We start from the raw sequence: 19,759 nt of genomic DNA, 5'->3' as shown, positions 1-19,759 counted from the left end.
CATAAGATTCATTTTCTTAAAGGAATGCATAAGTTTTTATCATTGATTCCATTTACAAATTCTATGGATATCTTTTCAAAGTTATTTCATATGTTGAAGATTCAGCTATGTATATACTCTTTTCATCATTTCTGCGATTTGGAGAAGAAAATTTTAGTGACTTCAAATTAGCTTTGAGAAAACTTTCTTAGGATGCTGAATTGGGCCTTGAACTCTGATGAAATATTTTAATTCTAAATACTTTTTATACTTTATTTTCTCTTTCCTTATTAAAACCAAAATCTTTGATGGGAAACTACTGAACATTATTAGAAGCTTAATGCTAATTTGTCCAGCTATCTTACCACTTTGTTATTATTATGCTTGAATGAAATTAGATACATAACTGAGACTACATTGCAGCAAAATTCATTTCCTAGTGTTATTTTCTGTTATAAATCTATGCAAAGATATATTCTGAAATGGTATTTGGCTATGGGTACTTTAAATTTTTTTTAATGATTCCATAATTTTCATAGCTGATGCAAGCTTCTTACCATTCTAAAGTTTACTTCTGTTATACTTAAGAAATTTCTGTCTCATACAGAACAGTTTATTGAAATTAATATCCCTGAGACTTTAGAAGTTTTGTTTTTATAGGATGACTAATACTTAAGAAGAATTTTAAATGTCATATTGGGAGATTTTTCACATAGCTGTTCATTATCTATTAGAAATATATCCATATATATTATTTATTTAGAATCTTAACATTGGAAAATACTTTAGAAGTCATTAGTCTAACCCACCTGCTCTATCCAGTATTCTTGACAGCATTTCAGTAATTTGCTTGAAAACATCTGGTGATAGGCTGTTCACAAGGCAGACTTTTTTACATTTTTGATCTGCTCACTATTATGCTGAAATCTACATGGATTGAGTTAAGTTTTTTAAAATTGTAAAAACTACTGATAGGTCCTTTAAACATTTTCCCCCTAGACTAACCACGTCAAGTTCATTCAACAAATCTATATCTGTCACAATTTTGAGTCCCTTCATGGTGATTCAGGTGTGATGGTATCCAAATTACTATAATTGTTCACTGATGAATAGTGTACTTGAAAATCTGACCATTCAGTGACCCTTTTTAAGTCTTAAATAAAAATTTTATAGTCCCTCAGTTCTTACTACTTGAATTGCTTTAAAGTCACATTTCCCTTTATATTGTTTACCCTCATTTGCCTGTTTTTACTTTTGCCTTCATTAGATATATACCATCTCATTGGTTTTGATATGCAGTATTATTTTCTGTTAGTTTTGAATTCTGATTCTATCATCTATCATGTTATCCATTTTCTCTCAGTTTTATGTTGATCTACACTTTTAGTAATTATGCAAACAGAACCAAGCCCACCTGATGCCATCTGGCAAGTTGACATTTAACAAAATAATCATAGCATTTTAATTGTGACAAAAGTGTCACAATTAAAATGCTATGATATCTGACCAAGTAGCTTTTCCTCTTCAGTTCAACCAACATTGACATGCCTACTGTGTGCCAGGTATACCTACAGAAATGTCCTGGGGGAACTTTGTCAGATGACTTGCTGAAATACAGATAAGCTGTGCTTGTAGTAGTTTCCTGATTTGCTAGTCTAATAAGCACATCCAAAAAGGGAACTTGTTATAACTTGTTTTTACTTAGCCTGTATAATTTCTATTGCTCCCCCAGTTCCCCTTTCTAAATACTCTTAGACCTGCAATTAGATTTTTATCTTCTTTCAGTACTTTAGTTAGGCATACATCTTACATTTAACCATCACTTTGAAAAGTCATATCAAGCTGATGTGCTTCTTTTTTCTGTAGAGATGTTACTAATTAGGAGAGAGTTTTAGTTGTTGCATTTGTGGGCTTGTGCAGTATTCTGGGAGAGAAAATTGGAATTCGATATAAAGGGAAGTAGGTATAAATATGTTCAAATAGAATTCACAGGTGTTTATAAAGTTTATCTGCCATGGACTAGGCCTTATGCTATGCCTTGAGGATATGAGTACAAAGAATGAAGTAGTCTTTATTCTCAAGGAATAACATTTCAATGGGAGAGATAAAAAGGACAAATAAGCATATTTTATTTTATAAATTTATAGAAGGGAATAAATACAGATCAGTGCAAAGGAGGGCAAGCCGCTGTTTTGGGAAATTAGAAAGGCTTCATGTTGAGCTTGAGCTTGAAGGAAGAGAGAAATTCCTTTGAGGCATAGATAGGAGGGGAGTACATTCCAGGAGTTGAGGGGGGGGGGGCATCTGTGCAAAAGCAAAGATATGGGAAATGGAGTATCATGAGATGGGAAAAGAGAAAATAGCCAGTTATCTGGATGACAACTGTGCATAAGATGGACTAGAGTGGAGAGAATAGTGAGGAAACTTTTGCAATCATCTAGGAGAGTGGGGATGACCTAGGGTAGGATGGTAGCTGTGTGAGTGTCATGAATGGGTCAGATGAGAGAGATCCTATGAAGGTAGACATAGCAAGATTTGGCAACTTTGTATTTGTGGAATTGAGGGAGAGTGACAAACTGAGGATACTGAGGTTATGATGTTATGATTGTGGAAACCTGAAAGGATGATAGTGCTTTCCACAGAAATAGATAAGTGATTAGGGTCTAAACTAAGATGGTAGATGGTGGTTAGTGGAAAGAAGGGGATCAGATGTTAAAAATGTTGTGGGAATAGAAATAGAAAAAGACTTGGCAACTGATTCAATGTATGGAGCGAGGGAGCTAAAGTTTTATGATAAATTCCATTATACTCCCTCTTGTTTCCTTCTCAGGACCATCCCTCCCTTTCCCCTCTCTTTAGAACTCAGCTTCAGTACTGCTATGAGCCTTGAAAATATCATTGGCTACTGTTTAGAGAAATTTTTTGGCATATACTTTGCTAGTTGGAGGATCGTAAACATTTAGATATTGAGTCTATTTCCACTTCTTTTATGATGTCACCCAAGTCCCAGATAGGTTTCCATTTGTCTAAATTCATAGTTACTTGGTAACATGGTTATTCAGCTGAGACTACAGCCTAAATCCTGACTTTCTAATAGACAGTCTGCATCTGACTCCCTTGCTTTCCCCTTCCTCTTCCACTTCAAAATATGGTTATGATTAGTTAGTAGTTAAAATGAAAGATGATTAAATAATAGCTTAGAGCCACCAATATCCAATTTACCAGTCTAGGATTTAGTTTTAAAATGCTTTAGTTTCTAGAAAACAATTTGCATTTGAATACCTTTATTAGTTTTGAAAGTTAAGTAGTGATTTTTTAGTGTTTATTTTACTACTGTGGATAAAACCCCATTGCAATGATTTTTTTAAAAAATCCAGGTCAGGTATAATTCCTCGCAGACTGTGCAAATAAATACAAAATGCTTACATCTGATTTTTGAAAGAAAAAAATTAATCTTTGTAAGTTTGCCAAAGGTTAGGATCATTCATTTCATATATCAAAAGCAGGAGCATAATAGATTATTTAGCATCTTCTTTCAGACAAGAAAATCATTATTGACCTAAGACAATATTTTCAAGACAAAGTAAATAGGATGAAAAGACATGTTTTAGAAAACTAGTCTATAGACTTTTTAAAGCAAAGAATCACAAACCAAGTCATAGACATTAAGGGAAAAAATTGCTCTCTGCCTGCCCTTAAGGGGCTTACAATCTAATGAAGGGGACAACCTGCAAACAGAATTGTGTGTCTTTCTGTGTGTGTGTGTGTGTGTGTGTGTGTGTGTGTGTGTGTGTGTGTGCGTATGAGAGAAGGGGTGGGAAACCATTAGTAATAAGAATCCAGAAAAGGTTTCTTGAAGAAGTTGCTATTTTAGTTGAGATTTAACGAATGTCGGGAGGTGGAAACGAGTAGGGAAAGCATTTCTAGTGTAAACAGCTGTTAGAAATGCCTAGTAATATCTTGTAAGAAAGAGGATTAACAAGGCCATTATTTATAGAATCAGAGTATTAGGGAGGTCTGGAAAAGTGGGAAGGCCCCAGATTATAGAGGGATTTTAAAAGATAGTATATTTGATTTTGGAGCAATTGGGAGCCAAGGGAGTTTATTGAATAGGAGGGAGAAAGAGTGATAGGGAGTCACACTTTCACTTTAGAAAGATCACTGATAACCCAGCAGAAAACTTACCGAGTGAAGAGACACCAAGGGAGTCCAACCAGCTGGCTAAAGTTAAATAGTCCATACATAAGATGCTACGAGTTAACAACAATATCACAGGAGAGAAGGTTCATATAATAAAGATGTTATGAAGTAGAATTTGACAGGGCAGGGTGAGAGAGTAGAGTCAGAATTGAGAATAGCATCTAAGTTTGAGCCTGAATGACTTGAGAGGATGGTATGTGATATCTTTGATAGTAATAGGGAAATTTTGGAGATGTGAAGGTTCAATTGTGGACACATTGAATTTAAGATGTTTAATAGGCAGTCAGGAGATGTGAGAGGTCAGGAAATAGGTAAAGCTAGCAAATAGATCTGAAAGTCATCTATACATCTATCTATCTATACACACACACACACACACACGTTTCTGTTGATCAGTCAAATCAAATCCATAGTAGTTGTAGAGATCAAGCAAAATGGTATGTTGAAAGAAGAGAATAGGGGTCAGGACAAAGCCTTAGGAAACTCATGTGGAGATTGAAGGAGAGTAGTCAAGAGAGGTAGAAGGACCAGGAAAAAGCAGTCATGAAAACCTAGCAAGAGTGTGCTCACAAATAGATTTGTGGTGAAATTTTCATCTTAAATTGACTTATTCCCCCAAAATTATTTCTAGGATAATTGTGAATTGATCATTGATTTACTTGACCAATCTTCAGTATCTCCTGGCATCCTTCAAAGTTCATATACATTGAACCCTCCTTCTCAGATGTTAATACTCACTTTGTATCAGCACAGTCACTTAAGAGATGTTAGTTTTGTATAAAAAAGAATTGCTCTTAGATCCAGAAATGTCTCCTTTAAGTGAAGCCTGTGACAGGCAATACTGGCAGTATGATAATATAACCTGGCCAAGTCAAGTGACCTCACAGTGTTGTAGACCACTCTCAGTTGGAGAGAAAGTGCTGGCCTCCATTGCTAATTCTTTTTTGTTTATTTAAGGCAATGGGGTTAAGTGACTTGCCCAAGGTCACACAGCTAGGCAGTTATTAAGTGTCTTGAGGCCGGATTTGAACTCGGGTACTCCTGACTCCAGGGCAGGTGCTCTATCAATTGCACCACCTAATTGCCTCCTCCATTGCTAATTCTAAGTTATCACAAGTTCAGTACAGTTTCTGTCTTTCTCTACAAATAAGGGGATATGTTTTTCTTTCCTTGAAAGTGAGGACTATTTTTGTCTTTGTATCTCATCTAGTACTGTCTCTGGCACACAGTAGGTGCTTATAAAGTCTTATAAATTAATTGGTTGAGACTATGGCAAATTGGTTACCTGAAGTCACAAAGTTTACTTTTATCATTGTTTAGCTGGAGCCTTATTTATCAGTCCCACCCCCATATTGATAAAGGTGGCTGAAATTTTTGCTTTGATTTCTCATTCTCCAAATTTACCAGATATTTATTTAATGTGTACAATGTTCTCTTCATTCTTCTCCCTTTGCTCAGCTTCAGTTCTGTAATGCTTTCCATGCTTCTCTAGAATCTGACCATTCATGGTTTCTTATAGAACAATAGTACTTCATCACATTGATATATAACTTGTTCAGTCATTCCCCAATTGATGGGCATCCTTGCAATTTCCAGTTCTTTTCTACTACAAAAAGAGCTGCTATGAATATTTTGGAACAAGTGGGATTTGGACCATTTTTTTTATGATTTCTTTTGGATATAGTTTGAGTATTGGAATTCCTGGGTCAAAGGCATGAAGCAGTTTTATTTCTTTTTTGGTTCCACATTGTTCTCCAGAATGGTTGGATCAGTTTACAACTTCATAGTAAATTTATAACTGTAAATCCAAATGTAAGAATAAAGTCAACTACTTCAATGACATTATAGCCTTAAAAAAGTAATTTGTATATATTAATAATCTATCTTGAGTAAAAACATGATATTGCTTATGTTATATTGTTAACTTAAATGTAGGTTAAGAAGGCAATTATTTTATTCAGATAATAAACAATAAGATTTAAGACCCTTTTATTATAGTTATCTAAATGCATTTATATGATCTTTAAATATTTATGGAAACTGTAAGGTACATAGATCAGAAGTATCATCTTGTTCACAACCATAAACTTGGTAAACTGTCCTAAATCAGAACCCTAAATTTGATCCTTGTTCTTGAGCAGATTTGTTTCTCAAAAATCTTTATAACTTCCTGTTGCTTTGCATTCCTTTCTAAATCTTATGACAGGTATACCTAGGGAAAAACACCTTTAGTTGTTAGGGTGAACTAATTGGCCTGACATGTATTGCTGCTGAAGGATTAGTGGTAGGATTTGATAAAAAGTTTTATCTATAATGATAGAAGAATGAATCTTGTTTGTTTTACCATACTGGGTGTCATTGGAATAATGGATAAACTACCTGTCAGATGGAAGTATTCTACTGTTTTCATGTAATAAGTTTTTTATTTGACATATTCATTATAGAAGTTTGTTTCTACCAGGTTACGGGAAGTGTCAGAGAAACTGAACAAATATAATTTAAACAGGTAAGTTCCTTTTTTATATCTAGAAAAATACTTTCTCTTTTACGTAAAAAAAAGCCACAGTATTATTCTTTCTAGATTACTTATTTCATGTTCTGTTAAGTTCATGTGATACCAATTCAAGTTTTAACTATCAATTATGACATTTGTTATATAGGCATTGATCTTACAAGTTGGGTCATTTGATTTCAATTTTCACAGCCAATTGTAGACTTTTACTTTTTCTAATATATATTCTTCCTTCCCCCAGCTTAAAATTTATTAAATATCATATTTTCTCTAAAATTTTCAGTCATCCTCCATTGAATGTATTGGAACAGGCTACTATTAAACAGTGTGTGGTGGGACCAAATCATGCTGCATTTCTTCTTGAGGTAAATATTAATCTGTTAAGTAAAAAGTATTAAAAATAATCCATATATTTAGTTAATATCTCCATGTTACCTAGCAAAAATCATAACTGTGTAGTAAGTATAAGTTTGTCTTGGGTTCTTCATTATTACTTGTCATACTTTTCCCACTTAAAGAATTGCAAATTTTTAGAGCTAGAAAAGGGATTAGAGATATGATTCTGGCACCTGATTTTATAGGTAGGTAAACTGGTGTCTAGATAAGTTGAATATTTTCCCAAGTTTGGGAGGATAGGGCTATATGAATGCTTATTGAAGGAATACATACATACATATATACATATATATGTAAATGTTGGCTAGGCAAATGGGGTTAAATGGCTTGCCCAGGTTCACACAGCTAGGTAATTTTTAAGTGTTTCAGACCAGATTTGAACTCAGGTACTCCTGAATCTAGGGCCAGTGCTCTATCTACTGCTCCACCTAGACACCCCAGAATACTTATATATTGACACTTCTGTTTTGAACATTTAATTTTTTGTCTCAATTTTAGGATGGTAGAGTCTGCAGGATTGGTTTTTCAGTGCAGCCAGACAGATTGGAATTGGGTAAACCTGATAATAATGATGGGTAAGGTTATATATCTTTTCTACTTATTATATGCTTATATTTGGGTAACTTATTTTTAAATCTATTTTGTTGTCCCTATAATGAAAAGTAAAGCTTTATATTTTAACAAGATATAGTTTAATTATATTTTTCATTTCCAACAATTTGTTTATTAGTTTTGCATCTAGCATAATAAAATCAGCCAATAATCACTTGAATTTATTCAGAATAACTGCCCAAGAGGAATGCTTTGAAGTTTTTTTTAATAGATTCTAAAATAAACATTTTTTTTCCCCTTTGGTATGAGTCTATTTTGACTGGATTGACTTTATAACAGGTCACATTAAAATTTTGCTTTAATGCTTATAACAGCAGATAATAGAATTGATTTGACAAGTTAGACTGCTTAAGTGGTCCTGAAATTGGGGGGTTTAAAAATTGGTGGGTGATTTCTTGAATGTTATTTAATATCAGACAATTAACCTTAAATGTTGTTTAACATTTATTTGTATTTATATTGTTGAAAATTTTTACAGTAAGAACAGAATGAATTGCTAATGTGAATAAAACATGTGAGAAATGTCTTCTAATTTCAAGTTCAAGTTTTAGTAATTTTAGTTAGATTAGCATGAAATATTCCCCAAGGGTGTTGCTTAAGCTGGTATGTTACCAGAAAAAGTCCTTGAGAATTGAAACCTGGGATTCCGGGTTTTGTTCCTAACCCATTTGGGATTGTTTTGTGACTGATGTACCATTTTTTGTTTTCAGTTCAAAGTTGAGCAGTGGCTCAGGGGCAGGAAGGACATCCAGGCCAGGCAGGACTAGTGACTCCCCATGGTTTCTGTCTGGTTCTGAAACTCTGGGCAGACTGGCAGGCAACACCCTTGGGTAAGTTTTGATAGGATTGAGGCTGCAATTTGTTTGTATCATAGTCTTGTATGTGTCTACACACATATAAACTGTTTAACCACATGTATAAACCACACTTATAGTCAGTACTAGTCTAGCTAGGATTGAGGAAATTTATTGAATAGATGTAGAAAGTGATTTTTTTGTTTAATTATTCTAGACTATTTAGATAGAAACTGACAGTATACATAGAATTGGTATTAATCAGGCTGTTCAATATTATCATCAGTATTAATAGGTTTTCAAAAAGGATCAGTATCTGACTTGATTTTTAAGGCATAATGATAAGATACATGTGCCCACATTTTAAGTTTTTAATATGAAAATCAAGCCAATCATTAACCAAGTCTTATAGACTTTTTTGGATCAGTTAATAGAACATTCTAAAATTCTACAGCTTATATTCTGCTTTTTGCATAATTTGAACTACAAATAAAGAAAATTTTTACTTTTGTTCTTTTTCCTTTAACAGATTCACTCTAACCGTCTGTCTTAAATACAATTTAGTTTTTAAGTGTCAAATAGTAGCTCCCTCTTTTTATTTTTTATTCTAATATCTTACCTGTCATTTAAACCAACATTATTTTTTATTATATTAGCAGTATGTCTACACACAAAGCTTTCTCTGTCAGATCATTTTCATTTGAAACATGTTTCCTTGATGATAGGCAAAACTATCCAAATAATAAAGCAGATTTGTTGAGTAAGTCCCTGAAAAAATGTGTATGAACATTTTAAAAACTTAAAATTTTTTCTGAATCTTTTTAAAAACTGAAAAAATTCTCAAATATTTTAAGATATATTGGGGTGGTTAGGTGGTGCAGTGGATAGAGCACTGGCCCTGGAGTCAGGAGTACCTGAGTTCAAATCCGGCCTCAGGCACTTAATAATTACCTAGCTGTGTGGCCTTGAGCAAGCCACTTAACCCCATTGCCTTGCAAAAACTTAAAAAAAAAAAGATATTTAATAGCTTTCATCAGCGGATGAAATCAGTGGAAGTCATCAGAAATACAAGGTCATAAGAAATTTAATAAATCAGGAATAATACAGGAGAAAAAGATCTTGATTAAGAATCAGATAAGATTGAAATAAGATTTTAATTATTAGGTAGATTAAAGAAAATTGCTTAAATATTTTGGAAGCTGAGGTTGTGGACTAAAAAGGTTAAAGTGAGTATAAAAATAACGTTAATCATGAATTCAAAGATGACTAAAATATGATTGAATGTTGTATTTTACCTAGAATTAATTATAGAAGACAAGTGAGTATTGAGTATATTTTAAAAATATACCTAATATAAATGATAGCTCCAGCTTTGTATAGTACCTTACACAAAATAGATCTAAATTCTGCCAGGTCTTATTGAAAAACTTTTATTTAAGTTTAAACTTAAATTCTTTTGCTTTCTCAGTAATCCTGAATGATTTTTAGATACAATTTAACTTAAGTGGATAATAACTTCTTTAATGCACATCTCTTTTAAGAGGAATAAAGCATTCTGTAAGCTTTGGTAAAACTGAGTTTAACATGTTAGTCTTAAAATAATCTTAGTTTTCTTATTAGCAGTCTTAATAAGGAACAGATAGAAGGTAAAACATGTAAATATATTGTACATGTAAACTTATTTTAGCAATATTTGGACATTGCCTTTTACTAGAATTTTTCTTAATTTCTAGCAGATAATGAATTGTCACAATTTTTTTTGCACAGAAATTGTAAAATTTATCTCCTTAGCATGGCATTTGTCCCCATTTTATTAATTTTGTTGAATAAAATTAAACTTAATGTCTTTTTTCTTAGATGCTATTAAGGAAAGACTCGTTTTCAGGGGAATTTATTATTTTCAAAGGATGGAACTGGTTAATAATATAATCATAACCAGTATTCAAATTTAAAGTAAAATCTCTATCACCCACAACTTAGGACAGTTCTAATTTTGGAGAAATGAAAGCACTTGGGAAGATAAGTTTTTCAAAAATATTGCCTCCCTTACAATCCACAGTAAATGTTGTAATTCTTCACTGTCATGCATTTCTTCTTTTTTTCTAAATTTGTCAATAAAATTGTCATCATCCAGTGAAAATATTTTATGTTTTTCTTTGCTTTTGCTCTGTAGCCTCGTTTTTTTTTTAAAGTCTACAGCATTATTGAAACAATCTTACTGTGTCCTTAGAGTCCCATCTAGAGCTGAGTCTGTGATCCTATGATCCAAAGTAGTTATTTTTGCTGGTAATTCACCTGTACAAAATGTGGTGCACTGGGTAAAGCACTGGTCCTGGAGTCAGGAAGATTTGAGCTCAAATCCAACTTCAGACACTTAGTAGTTCAGTGATCCCTAAGCAAATTGTTTGGGGTTGCTTTAGTTTCTTCGTCTGTAAAATAGCACTCGTCAGTTATTGTGAGAATCAATAATGTTAGATATAGGGGCGGCTAGGTGGTGTTAGTGGATAAAGCACTGAGTGCCTTGGAGTCAGGAGTACCCGGGTTCAAATCTGGTCTCAGACACTTAATAATTACCTAGCCGTGTGGCCTTGGGCAAGCCACTTAACCCTGTCTGCCTTGCAAAAACCTAATAATAATAATAATAATAATAATAATAATAATAATAATAAATAATAATAATAGATAAGTTGATATTTCTAAAAGTATCTGGCACATAGTAGGCACCATATAAATGCAACTTAATTTGGGTCTATAAAACTTTGGCTTTTGTAGAAGAACAATGCTATTACATGTTGAAATTGTTTATGCTACATTTGATAATCATGGTAACACCCAGAGCTGCCTCTTTGTATAGATTATAAGTAACTTTGGGGAAATTCACTTTACATACCTGAAATAGGAAAATTCAAGAAGGTGCTTTGATAATTTTAAAGTGTAAATGTTGGCCATTGACCTTGTTATTGTAACAGTAATCACTGCTGCCACCTATGAATCACTTAAGCAACTTAACGCTTCCTTAAGAGTCAACTTTGTGTCAGGCTCTGTACTAGGTGCTGAGTATACAAAGCTAATTCTGCCCTAGAGGCCTTTATTTTATTTTTATTTTTTTTAGTGGAGGCAATACGCTTATAAATACATATTAACAAAATAAATTAGGCCTTCCCAGAAGTGTTTAGCTCATATACACCTGTCTTGAGGTCCAAAAAAATGAGTAGAATATCTTCATTGAGTCAAGAACTTGAACCTCCTATCATTCTGTGCCTAGAGATGATATGAGAGACATAGGAGAGATGTTAAGACAACATCAGAGCAGCATCAGAGAGCATTTCCGTTTCAAAGACTAGGTCAAGTGGCTTTTATATATTGATTCTTCTCTTATTGCGAATAATTGCCGTTTTGTTGGATTATTTTTATGAAAGCCTAATAAAAATTTGTTCCTGTTCATTTTTTTTCCCTTCTGGATCACACTGAATGGCTGATTATACTCTAAACTTAAAGCTATTTAGAAATATTTATATTTGTAAGGATCTCAGGGATCATATAATCTTTACTTCTTCATTTCATAGAGGAGGGGGGAAACTAAGGGCCAGAGAGGTGCACGTGTTCACTTGCCTAAGTCTATCGTAACGGCAGAGATCGCAAAACTCTGTATCTTGCTTTGAGTTGGAAGTTCTGGACTTTAGCTAGTGGGCATTTTCCAGTTTAGGGTTTCTTTAAGAATGTAACTGATAGGGGCAGCTAGGTGGCTAGGTGCAATGGATAGAGCACCAGCCCTGGATTCAGGAGTACCTGAGTTCAAATCCAACCTCAGACACTTAATAATTACCTAACGGTGTGGCCTTGGGCAAGCCACTTAACCCCTTTGCCTTGCAATGTAACTGGTGCTTTCCTTGTGTTTCCTGTATCTTGCTGCTTCCCCATTAAAATCTGTCTGTTTGTTTGTTTTTTTTTTAATTTAGCAAATTGTCACTAAGCCTGTTCTGTGGAAAGTGCTCAGGAAATACAAATTTAAGATTGATGATCTCAGTTCTCAGGAAATGTATTTAGTAGCCAACAGTTGACTTGTCATTTCATGGTTAATAATATAATTTTAAATTCTCAGTGAACCTTAACAATTGGAGAGATTAAAGTAAAAATGGTACATTAGGAAGAGGCAGTGCAATGACTCTCTGGCTCCTGCTTCCCCCCCCCCCCCATCCCCCAAAAGGGCAGACTTAGAGACTGAATTCAAATTGGGGAAATTCAAGAAGTAAACCTAGGGAATCAGTCTGAGAGATGGACCCTGGTTTAGAGCGTCTGTGTGTAGAGCATACTAGCATCCAAGGAGAGCCTGAGGATCAGGGCAGGATAGAGACCCTGATATGGGTGCAGCTGCCTGTTGCCCAGGACCCAGTTCTACTTCTTAGATAGCATTGACCAAAGGGATTTATGCTTCCAAACCCCCACTAGCTTCAGACCCTAGAGATTGTACTTGTGAGAACAAGTTCAGAATTAGTCATCCATATCTCAAAAATAGTCTCCAGCCTATCAGGAAATTTGCAGAGAAATAACCAGACAGGAATCTCAAACAAAAGGAAAACTTGTAGTTTGTCTCATCGAACCAGAACTTTACAGCAGACTGAGAGTGAGTCTAGCAGCATCTACTATTGCTATACCCAAATGCAGGTCAGAAAATCACAAACCCAGACTGGGGTGGAGGTGAGGTAAGGGGAATGATGACAATCTGATTTTATTCTGGATCAGACCACTATGGAAGTGCTGAAAGATTAAGTTTCCAAGTGAAGAAGGAGGCTGAAGAAATAGACATTTCAAAAATCCTTCACAGAACTGTTCAAAACATAGGAGTAAGAGGAAATACAAGGAATGCCCTAGTCAAATTTTAAAGAAACCATAAACTGGAAAATGCCCACTAATATGCTAAGCCAAAATCTAGAGCTTCCAACTCATAGAAATAGCCATAAGGAAAGAATTTAAGTATTGAGGATTTAATTGCCACCACTCAAAAGGAGTGGGAGCTTTCAGAAGATACAGAAATTAACTCACCCAGCAAAGCTGAGCATAATGCCACAGCTGAAACAGTGGACTTTTAGTGAATTAGAAAGTCTGAAGCATTCCTGATGAAAAGACTAGAACTGTCTAGAAACTTTGAAGTTCAGATGTAGGACTTAATGGTGAAATGGTGATGTTTGTGGGTTTTTTTTTTTAGAAAATCAGAAAACAGGAAATGAGGCAGAAAAAACAGCTAAAAGAATAATTTTTATTGTGGACTTGTTCAGTTATGTCTGACTTCCTGATCCCATTTGGTATTTTCTTTATAAAAATACCAGAATGGCTTGCCGTTTCTTTCTTCAATTTATTTTACAAATGAAGAAACAGGCAAACAGAGTAAAGTTATTTGCCCAGGGTCACACAGGTTTGAGTTTGGATTTGAACTCCAGAAGATGAGTATTCCTGACTTAAGACCTACTGCAGCTCCTAGCTGTCCAGATTCTAAACAGGCAGTTTGAAAGAATTCTGAACAGTGTAATGACCAACCACAATTACAGAGGACTAATGATGAAGTATGGTACCAACTTCCTGATAGACATAAAGGACATAGAGTAAAGAATTAGAAATAAAAATTGTTTGAACATAGCCAATGTGAAAATCATTCTCTCTACCCCCACCCCAGTAGTTTGCATGTTTGTAACAAGCGTTTTGTTTTTCTTTTACTATTTTAGGGAGGTGGGGGGGTAAGAGAAAGAGTTCGGATTGAAAATAAAATAACTTTATTTTAAAATGTAGGTATGGATTGCAGGTGAGGGTATTACAATTTTGTGGAGTTGGAAACAGACCCAGAAAAATCAAATGATTCCATTAAGGTTTGGAGAGTTAACCAGAGTGGAAATTTGATCCCAAGGCCTGATCCTATTGCAATTCTTTTTCTGTCCAATGTTATCCAAAGCAATTTTTATGTGGGACTTTTTTGACAAACACATTAGTCAAGAAGGGAGAAATCTAAATTGAGGACAGAATATAGATATCAAAATATTCCTATGTTAATAAGAAAAATAAAGTACATTTTCCTAATATTGTCAAGACAAGCATGAATTTAAACCCTCACGTGTTAGTATATATAAAATTAGTTGATTGAAAAGTCTTAACCATTGCTGCATCAGCTTAAATTAAATTTGTACATGCAATATGAAGTTGATGGTTTTCTTTTTATGGAGTAAAATTCCATTCTTTTATGAAGAATGAAATAGGGCCATAGGAGCATAGATTTATAACTGAAAGCTTCAATTAATCTCATATTCTCTGCATTATGAGAAACAATATTATCCTAATACGATAAGATACAACTGATTTCAATAACCAGAAATAGAATATCTTTATCATTTATAAAATGTTCTATTACAAAAGGTGGTCTATAATTACATGATTAAAATTATCTTTTATGAATTCGATTTCCATCAATAATAACTTTTCAATGAAAAATTAATATGTACTACAGATATAGTTGAAATGCCAGATGATCATTGTATGGTTTTTCCAGAGGAATAGAACCTGAAAAAAAGCCAGGTAGCCCTGGTTGGTGACCATTCACAATCTCATGGAAGAGAGATGTCTGTGTTTGACGTGTGTGTGTGTGTGTGTGTGTGTGTGTGTGTGTGTAAATTCTTGAATTTCATGCAATACGAATTCAGGCAATTTTCATATTTTCCAGATGCTACAAAATACATTTTTTTTCTTTAACAGTGTAAAATCCATTAAACCAAAGCCATTTGAATTTTTTTTTTATGATGCCTTAATTGTGTGCCCTTCACCCAAACGATTATTTTTTTCCATATTTCATTGTACTGTCTTTAGTCAGGCTATCTTAAATCACATATCTAATTCAAAAATAAAAATAAATCCTTTACAGGTTTTTCTCACAGTGATTTTTGTATTAAAATATGCTACTCTTACAGTTTTGTATAAAAACTTTTAGTTCCCACTAAAACATTGCTTATCAGCTGATAGTTTTGTTTCTGAAATTTTATGATATTTGAATAAATGTTCAAAAATACAAATTGACCTTTAGTACAGTGTAGTATTCTTTTAGCACATGACATCAGAAGATTTTTCCCTTCAGAACAGAAGAACTTGCCGTGCTGTCCAGTGCCATGAAGAGTCAGACACAACAATAACACTCTGCTGGTTTCATAAAAGTAATGACAAAATCATGGGCAAAATCTGGCAGAAATTGTTAAACTTTATTTCTTAGCATATATGAACGTTATTTTAGTTTTTAATGAGTTGAATGGAATGAACAAGTTACATTGATAAAAGCTGTCTTTGTTATAATGAAAAAAATGATTCTTACCTGGGTCAGTTGTTTTCATCCTGCATCCAATTATTTCATTGGATACTTGTTGCCTGGCACTATAGTTAATCACTAACTGAAGCATCATCATACAGGTAATAGCCGCTTTCAGAATGATATGCATTACAAATGCATTTAACCTCATGACTCAATCATTCAATAGGATTTGAGATCAAGAACTGAAAAAGATCAAACCTATTTCTAACCAAGTATTTGTAGCAGAAAGTTGAGATTTTGCAATCTTCATGGTTTTATTAAGAAAAGGTAAACTGTGAAGTAACAATTCAGTTCCAAACTCACTTTATTCAAAAGACTAGCAGTTACCAGGAAGAGGGTTCTTTAGTTCCTCAGCAGTCCAAAAGACCATGAATGAAGACTGACAGAGCATCTTTACAGACAAAGGAGTAGCATCTAAAAAATAAAGTAGAAGACAGCATCATAGTTGGGCAAAACATGATGAGTTACAAAGTCTGAAACATCATAGGTATGGGTGGAAATTGGGAATGTGGCTCTAGCAACTCCTTCCATCTTGTTGCTAGGAAATTTTGATTAATTCACCTGTAAGAATAAGTAATAGTATATAGATAAAAGATTTACTCTAATTGGTCAAGGAAACTAGTGGTATAGAGATAACAAATTTCTTTTAATTAAAATAGTTTTTAGGGAGACTGAACATTTAAACTTAGAAGAAAACTGAACTTCTGAACCTATGAATTTCTGAACTTAATTCAAGACAAAGAAAAGTGATTTAAGCAGTTCTACAAAATGTCTGTGGTGATTCAGAATAGAATCAGTGACAAAAATGGAGACTATCAAATAGAGTTTCTCAGTTTTAAGGCCAAGTTATGTCTACGTAAACTTTGAATTTAAAAGTGATAGTTTTATTGCGAGTGTAGTTGCAATGCTTTCAAAGTAGCAATTTTTATGGAAACTGAAACCAACCTAATTTGAAATGCCAAAAACTGACTTGTGGCAGACTTTTGGTTAATGTATTTGTTGCTTTTGGATTAGATTTCCCCTTCTGCCTATGCCCAGACTACGTCCAGTAATTTTTATTTGGTTTGCTTTTGTTCGTTGAAAATAAAATGCTTTTGCTAATATTTGCACATTGAAATAGCAGAACAAAAAGACACAGAATCCCATCTCATTGTCTGAATTATGAGGTTGCCATTTATTGGTTTTTGAATTAAAATAAATAATGGTAGTATATATAGCAAGGGACAATGAAAGGAATTAAGCTCAGTTAGAAAATATGGGCAACTAGGTGGTGCAAGGTGATAGGCCTGGAGTCAGAAAAACTCATCTTTAATTAGTTTAAATTTGGTCTCAGACAGTTAGTAGCTGTGTGACCCTGGGCAAGTCACTTAACCCTATTGCCTCTGTCAGATGAACTGGAGAATGAAATGGCAAATCTGCTCCAGTATCTCTTCTAAGAAGATCCCAAATGGGGTCACGAAGAATTGGACACAACTGAAAAATGACTAAACAAACAGGAAGAAAATATTGATGATTCAGCTGTAGGAGATCTGATATGGAAAAGAGCACTCAACGTGGAGTCAGGAAATAAGGTTTCAGATCCTTGCTCTCACATTCATTAGCTTTGTAATAGTTAAAGTTTATAACAATGTGAATGTGAAATATAATCTCTTCTATTCAAGTTGTCCCCAAATGCGTGATCATGGCATGGAGGTTCTGGAAGGGAATGCCAATAGAATGTAAGTTCTAACATGTCCTACAAAACTGGAAAAAGTTTTGAGTATGGTCTCCCTTAGATTGTTTTATTGTTATTTAAGAACTAGCAAAAAATTATTGCCATCTTGGCTCCAGGGTGTTAAGGATTTGTTTGTTCAGCCATAAGTCACGTCTAGATGGATAGTAATTTCTGTTGAGGTAAATGAGCACTTAGCTGTTTCTTATTGTTTCTGAAGGATCTCATTAAAAGGAAGAAAAATATGCCAAATTATTATAGTGCTAACATTTTTCAGTTTTAGCCCTTATGCAGAAAAAGCATAGGAGACTGAAACTCGAAATATAATCTCAATAGCTTGTTTATTCTAGTGTAGCCTCTCACATGATTTCCTTATGTACTTCTCATATCTCTTTAAAAATTGCTGTTATCTGGAAGTCATGTTTAAATAATCCAGAAATGTGGAAAAAATTAATTTTAAGAATTTATAGAAACCTGGAGTCATGAGATCATTTAATTGAATACTAATTTTGCATTTGAGAGATTTTTGTTTAATTTAGATGGAAAATGAATTTTACTACCTCAGCATAACTTGTTAAGTTATTGTTTTTTCATTCATGTCTATTAAGTCCTGTCAGGACCTTATTTTGGGATATTTGAGGCAAATAAACTGGAGTTTGCCATTTCCTTCTCCAGTCTTGCTAATACAAAGCACTTTTCAAACACCTACCTTTATATTTTTAAAAATGAAATATATAATATTTCAAGTTTTAACTTTTTGGAAAGTGCTTTATTCCTCTTTATATCTGGTTTTGCTTTTGGAAATAGACATTACACAGTAGCTGTAAAAATTAAAGCAAATTGTATACCAAATACACCCCCCCCCCCTTTATCAGTTTTCTCTGAAAAAGCTAATTAAACCCTAAGTTGATATGTGGATAAATAAACTTGTTTAAATTCAAAGGAATGGAAATTTGTGAGTCTTCTATTTTTCAGAACTTCACCCCCAAAAAGATACTGATTGTATAAATCATTTTTCACATATTTAGAAGTCGCTGGAGTTCAGGAGTGGGTGGAAGTGGAGGAGGATCTTCTGGTAGGTCCTCTGCTGGAGCTCGAGACTCAAGACGACAGACCAGAGTTATCCGGACAGGAAGAGATCGAGGATCTGGCCTGTTGGGCAGTCAACCCCAGCCTGTTATTCCTGCATCCGTCATTCCGGAAGAATTAATTTCACAGGTATGTTAGTTATATTCAAGGGTAGTTAGGTACAGCGTAAGTTAAAAGCAACTTAAGTCTAACATACGGGAATATGGTAAAAAAAAATGTAATCTCAATCATATAGGGAACTCTCTTCACTTGGTTATTATTAAATGCTAGGAAATTGCCTGAGCCATATAGAGGTTGAATGACTTATCCAGGATTATTTACCTATTATCCAAAGCAAGGTCTTGATTTCAAGGCCAGACTACTTTTCTTCTGTAATAACAATATATGATTCTTCCCCACCACCCCTCCAGAATAAAGGCTTTTATTGAAAATGGCATAGAATAATAGTAGCTACAAATTTGGAATTTATACTGAACTTTTCTTTTTAAAGAAAAATAATAGAATTACATAGTTGCGTTTAATATCTTTATATTCTTACTATATATATATCAAAATGTTCTTTGATATTTCACTTCAATTTAGGTGGGGGAATAAAACCTAAAAAATTACTTGAAGGATGACCAATTCTTTCTCATATATTTTCTCCCAAGGCCCAAGTTGTTTTACAGGGGAAGTCTAGAAGTGTTATTATTCGGGAACTTCAGCGAACAAATCTTGATGTAAACCTTGCTGTAAATAATTTGCTCAGTCGTGATGATGAAGATGGAGATGATGGGGATGATACTGCAAGTGAATCATATCTACCTGGAGGTTGGTAGATTATCATAATTGTTTGCTTAGGCAGAAATTTTTCTCTTGAATTTTTTAGGTGTTTTAACATCTTGTTGAAGTGGTATAGTTTAAATTTCATTTTGAAGAGAAAATAGTGGTGGCATCATTGAGGTTTTTCTTTTGCTAGTGGATTTTACTTTGGTGTTAGTAAAAAAAAAGAACCCTGAATATTGCTTGTATGTTATTTGATAACAAATAAATATGTGTGCATAATGTTCCACAACTCATAAAACTATTGTGAATTTGTTATTTATCAATCCATTCACCTAATTGAATGGACTGAATATTGGACT

At 33.8% G+C, this 19,759-nt stretch overlaps 1 protein-coding gene across 6 annotated transcripts in view; it reads left to right on the top strand.

Annotated features, from left to right (window-relative positions):
• The window catches only part of UBR5 (ubiquitin protein ligase E3 component n-recognin 5), a 160,305-nt gene that overhangs the window by 47,106 nt on the left and 93,440 nt on the right, over positions 1 to 19,759 (top strand). For 3 of the 6 annotated variants that reach the window (XM_074200773.1, XM_074200775.1, XM_074200772.1), the window contains exons 2-8: positions 6,641 to 6,685; positions 6,975 to 7,056; positions 7,586 to 7,662; positions 8,410 to 8,529; positions 17,497 to 17,553; positions 18,575 to 18,764; positions 19,286 to 19,445. In XM_074200773.1, the coding sequence (XP_074056874.1) occupies positions 6,641 to 6,685; positions 6,975 to 7,056; positions 7,586 to 7,662; positions 8,410 to 8,529; positions 17,497 to 17,553; positions 18,575 to 18,764; positions 19,286 to 19,445 (731 nt within the window). The remainder of the gene's footprint in view (positions 1 to 6,640; positions 6,686 to 6,974; positions 7,057 to 7,585; positions 7,663 to 8,409; positions 8,530 to 17,496; positions 17,554 to 18,574; positions 18,765 to 19,285; positions 19,446 to 19,759) is intronic. The other 3 variants (XM_074200777.1, XM_074200776.1, XM_074200778.1) reach the window with 2 other exon arrangements.

The sequence above is a fragment of the Macrotis lagotis genome, chromosome X (assembly GCF_037893015.1).
Source record: "Macrotis lagotis isolate mMagLag1 chromosome X, bilby.v1.9.chrom.fasta, whole genome shotgun sequence".
Taxonomy (NCBI): Eukaryota; Metazoa; Chordata; class Mammalia; order Peramelemorphia; family Peramelidae; genus Macrotis; species Macrotis lagotis.
This window is presented reverse-complemented; position numbering and strand designations above follow the sequence as displayed.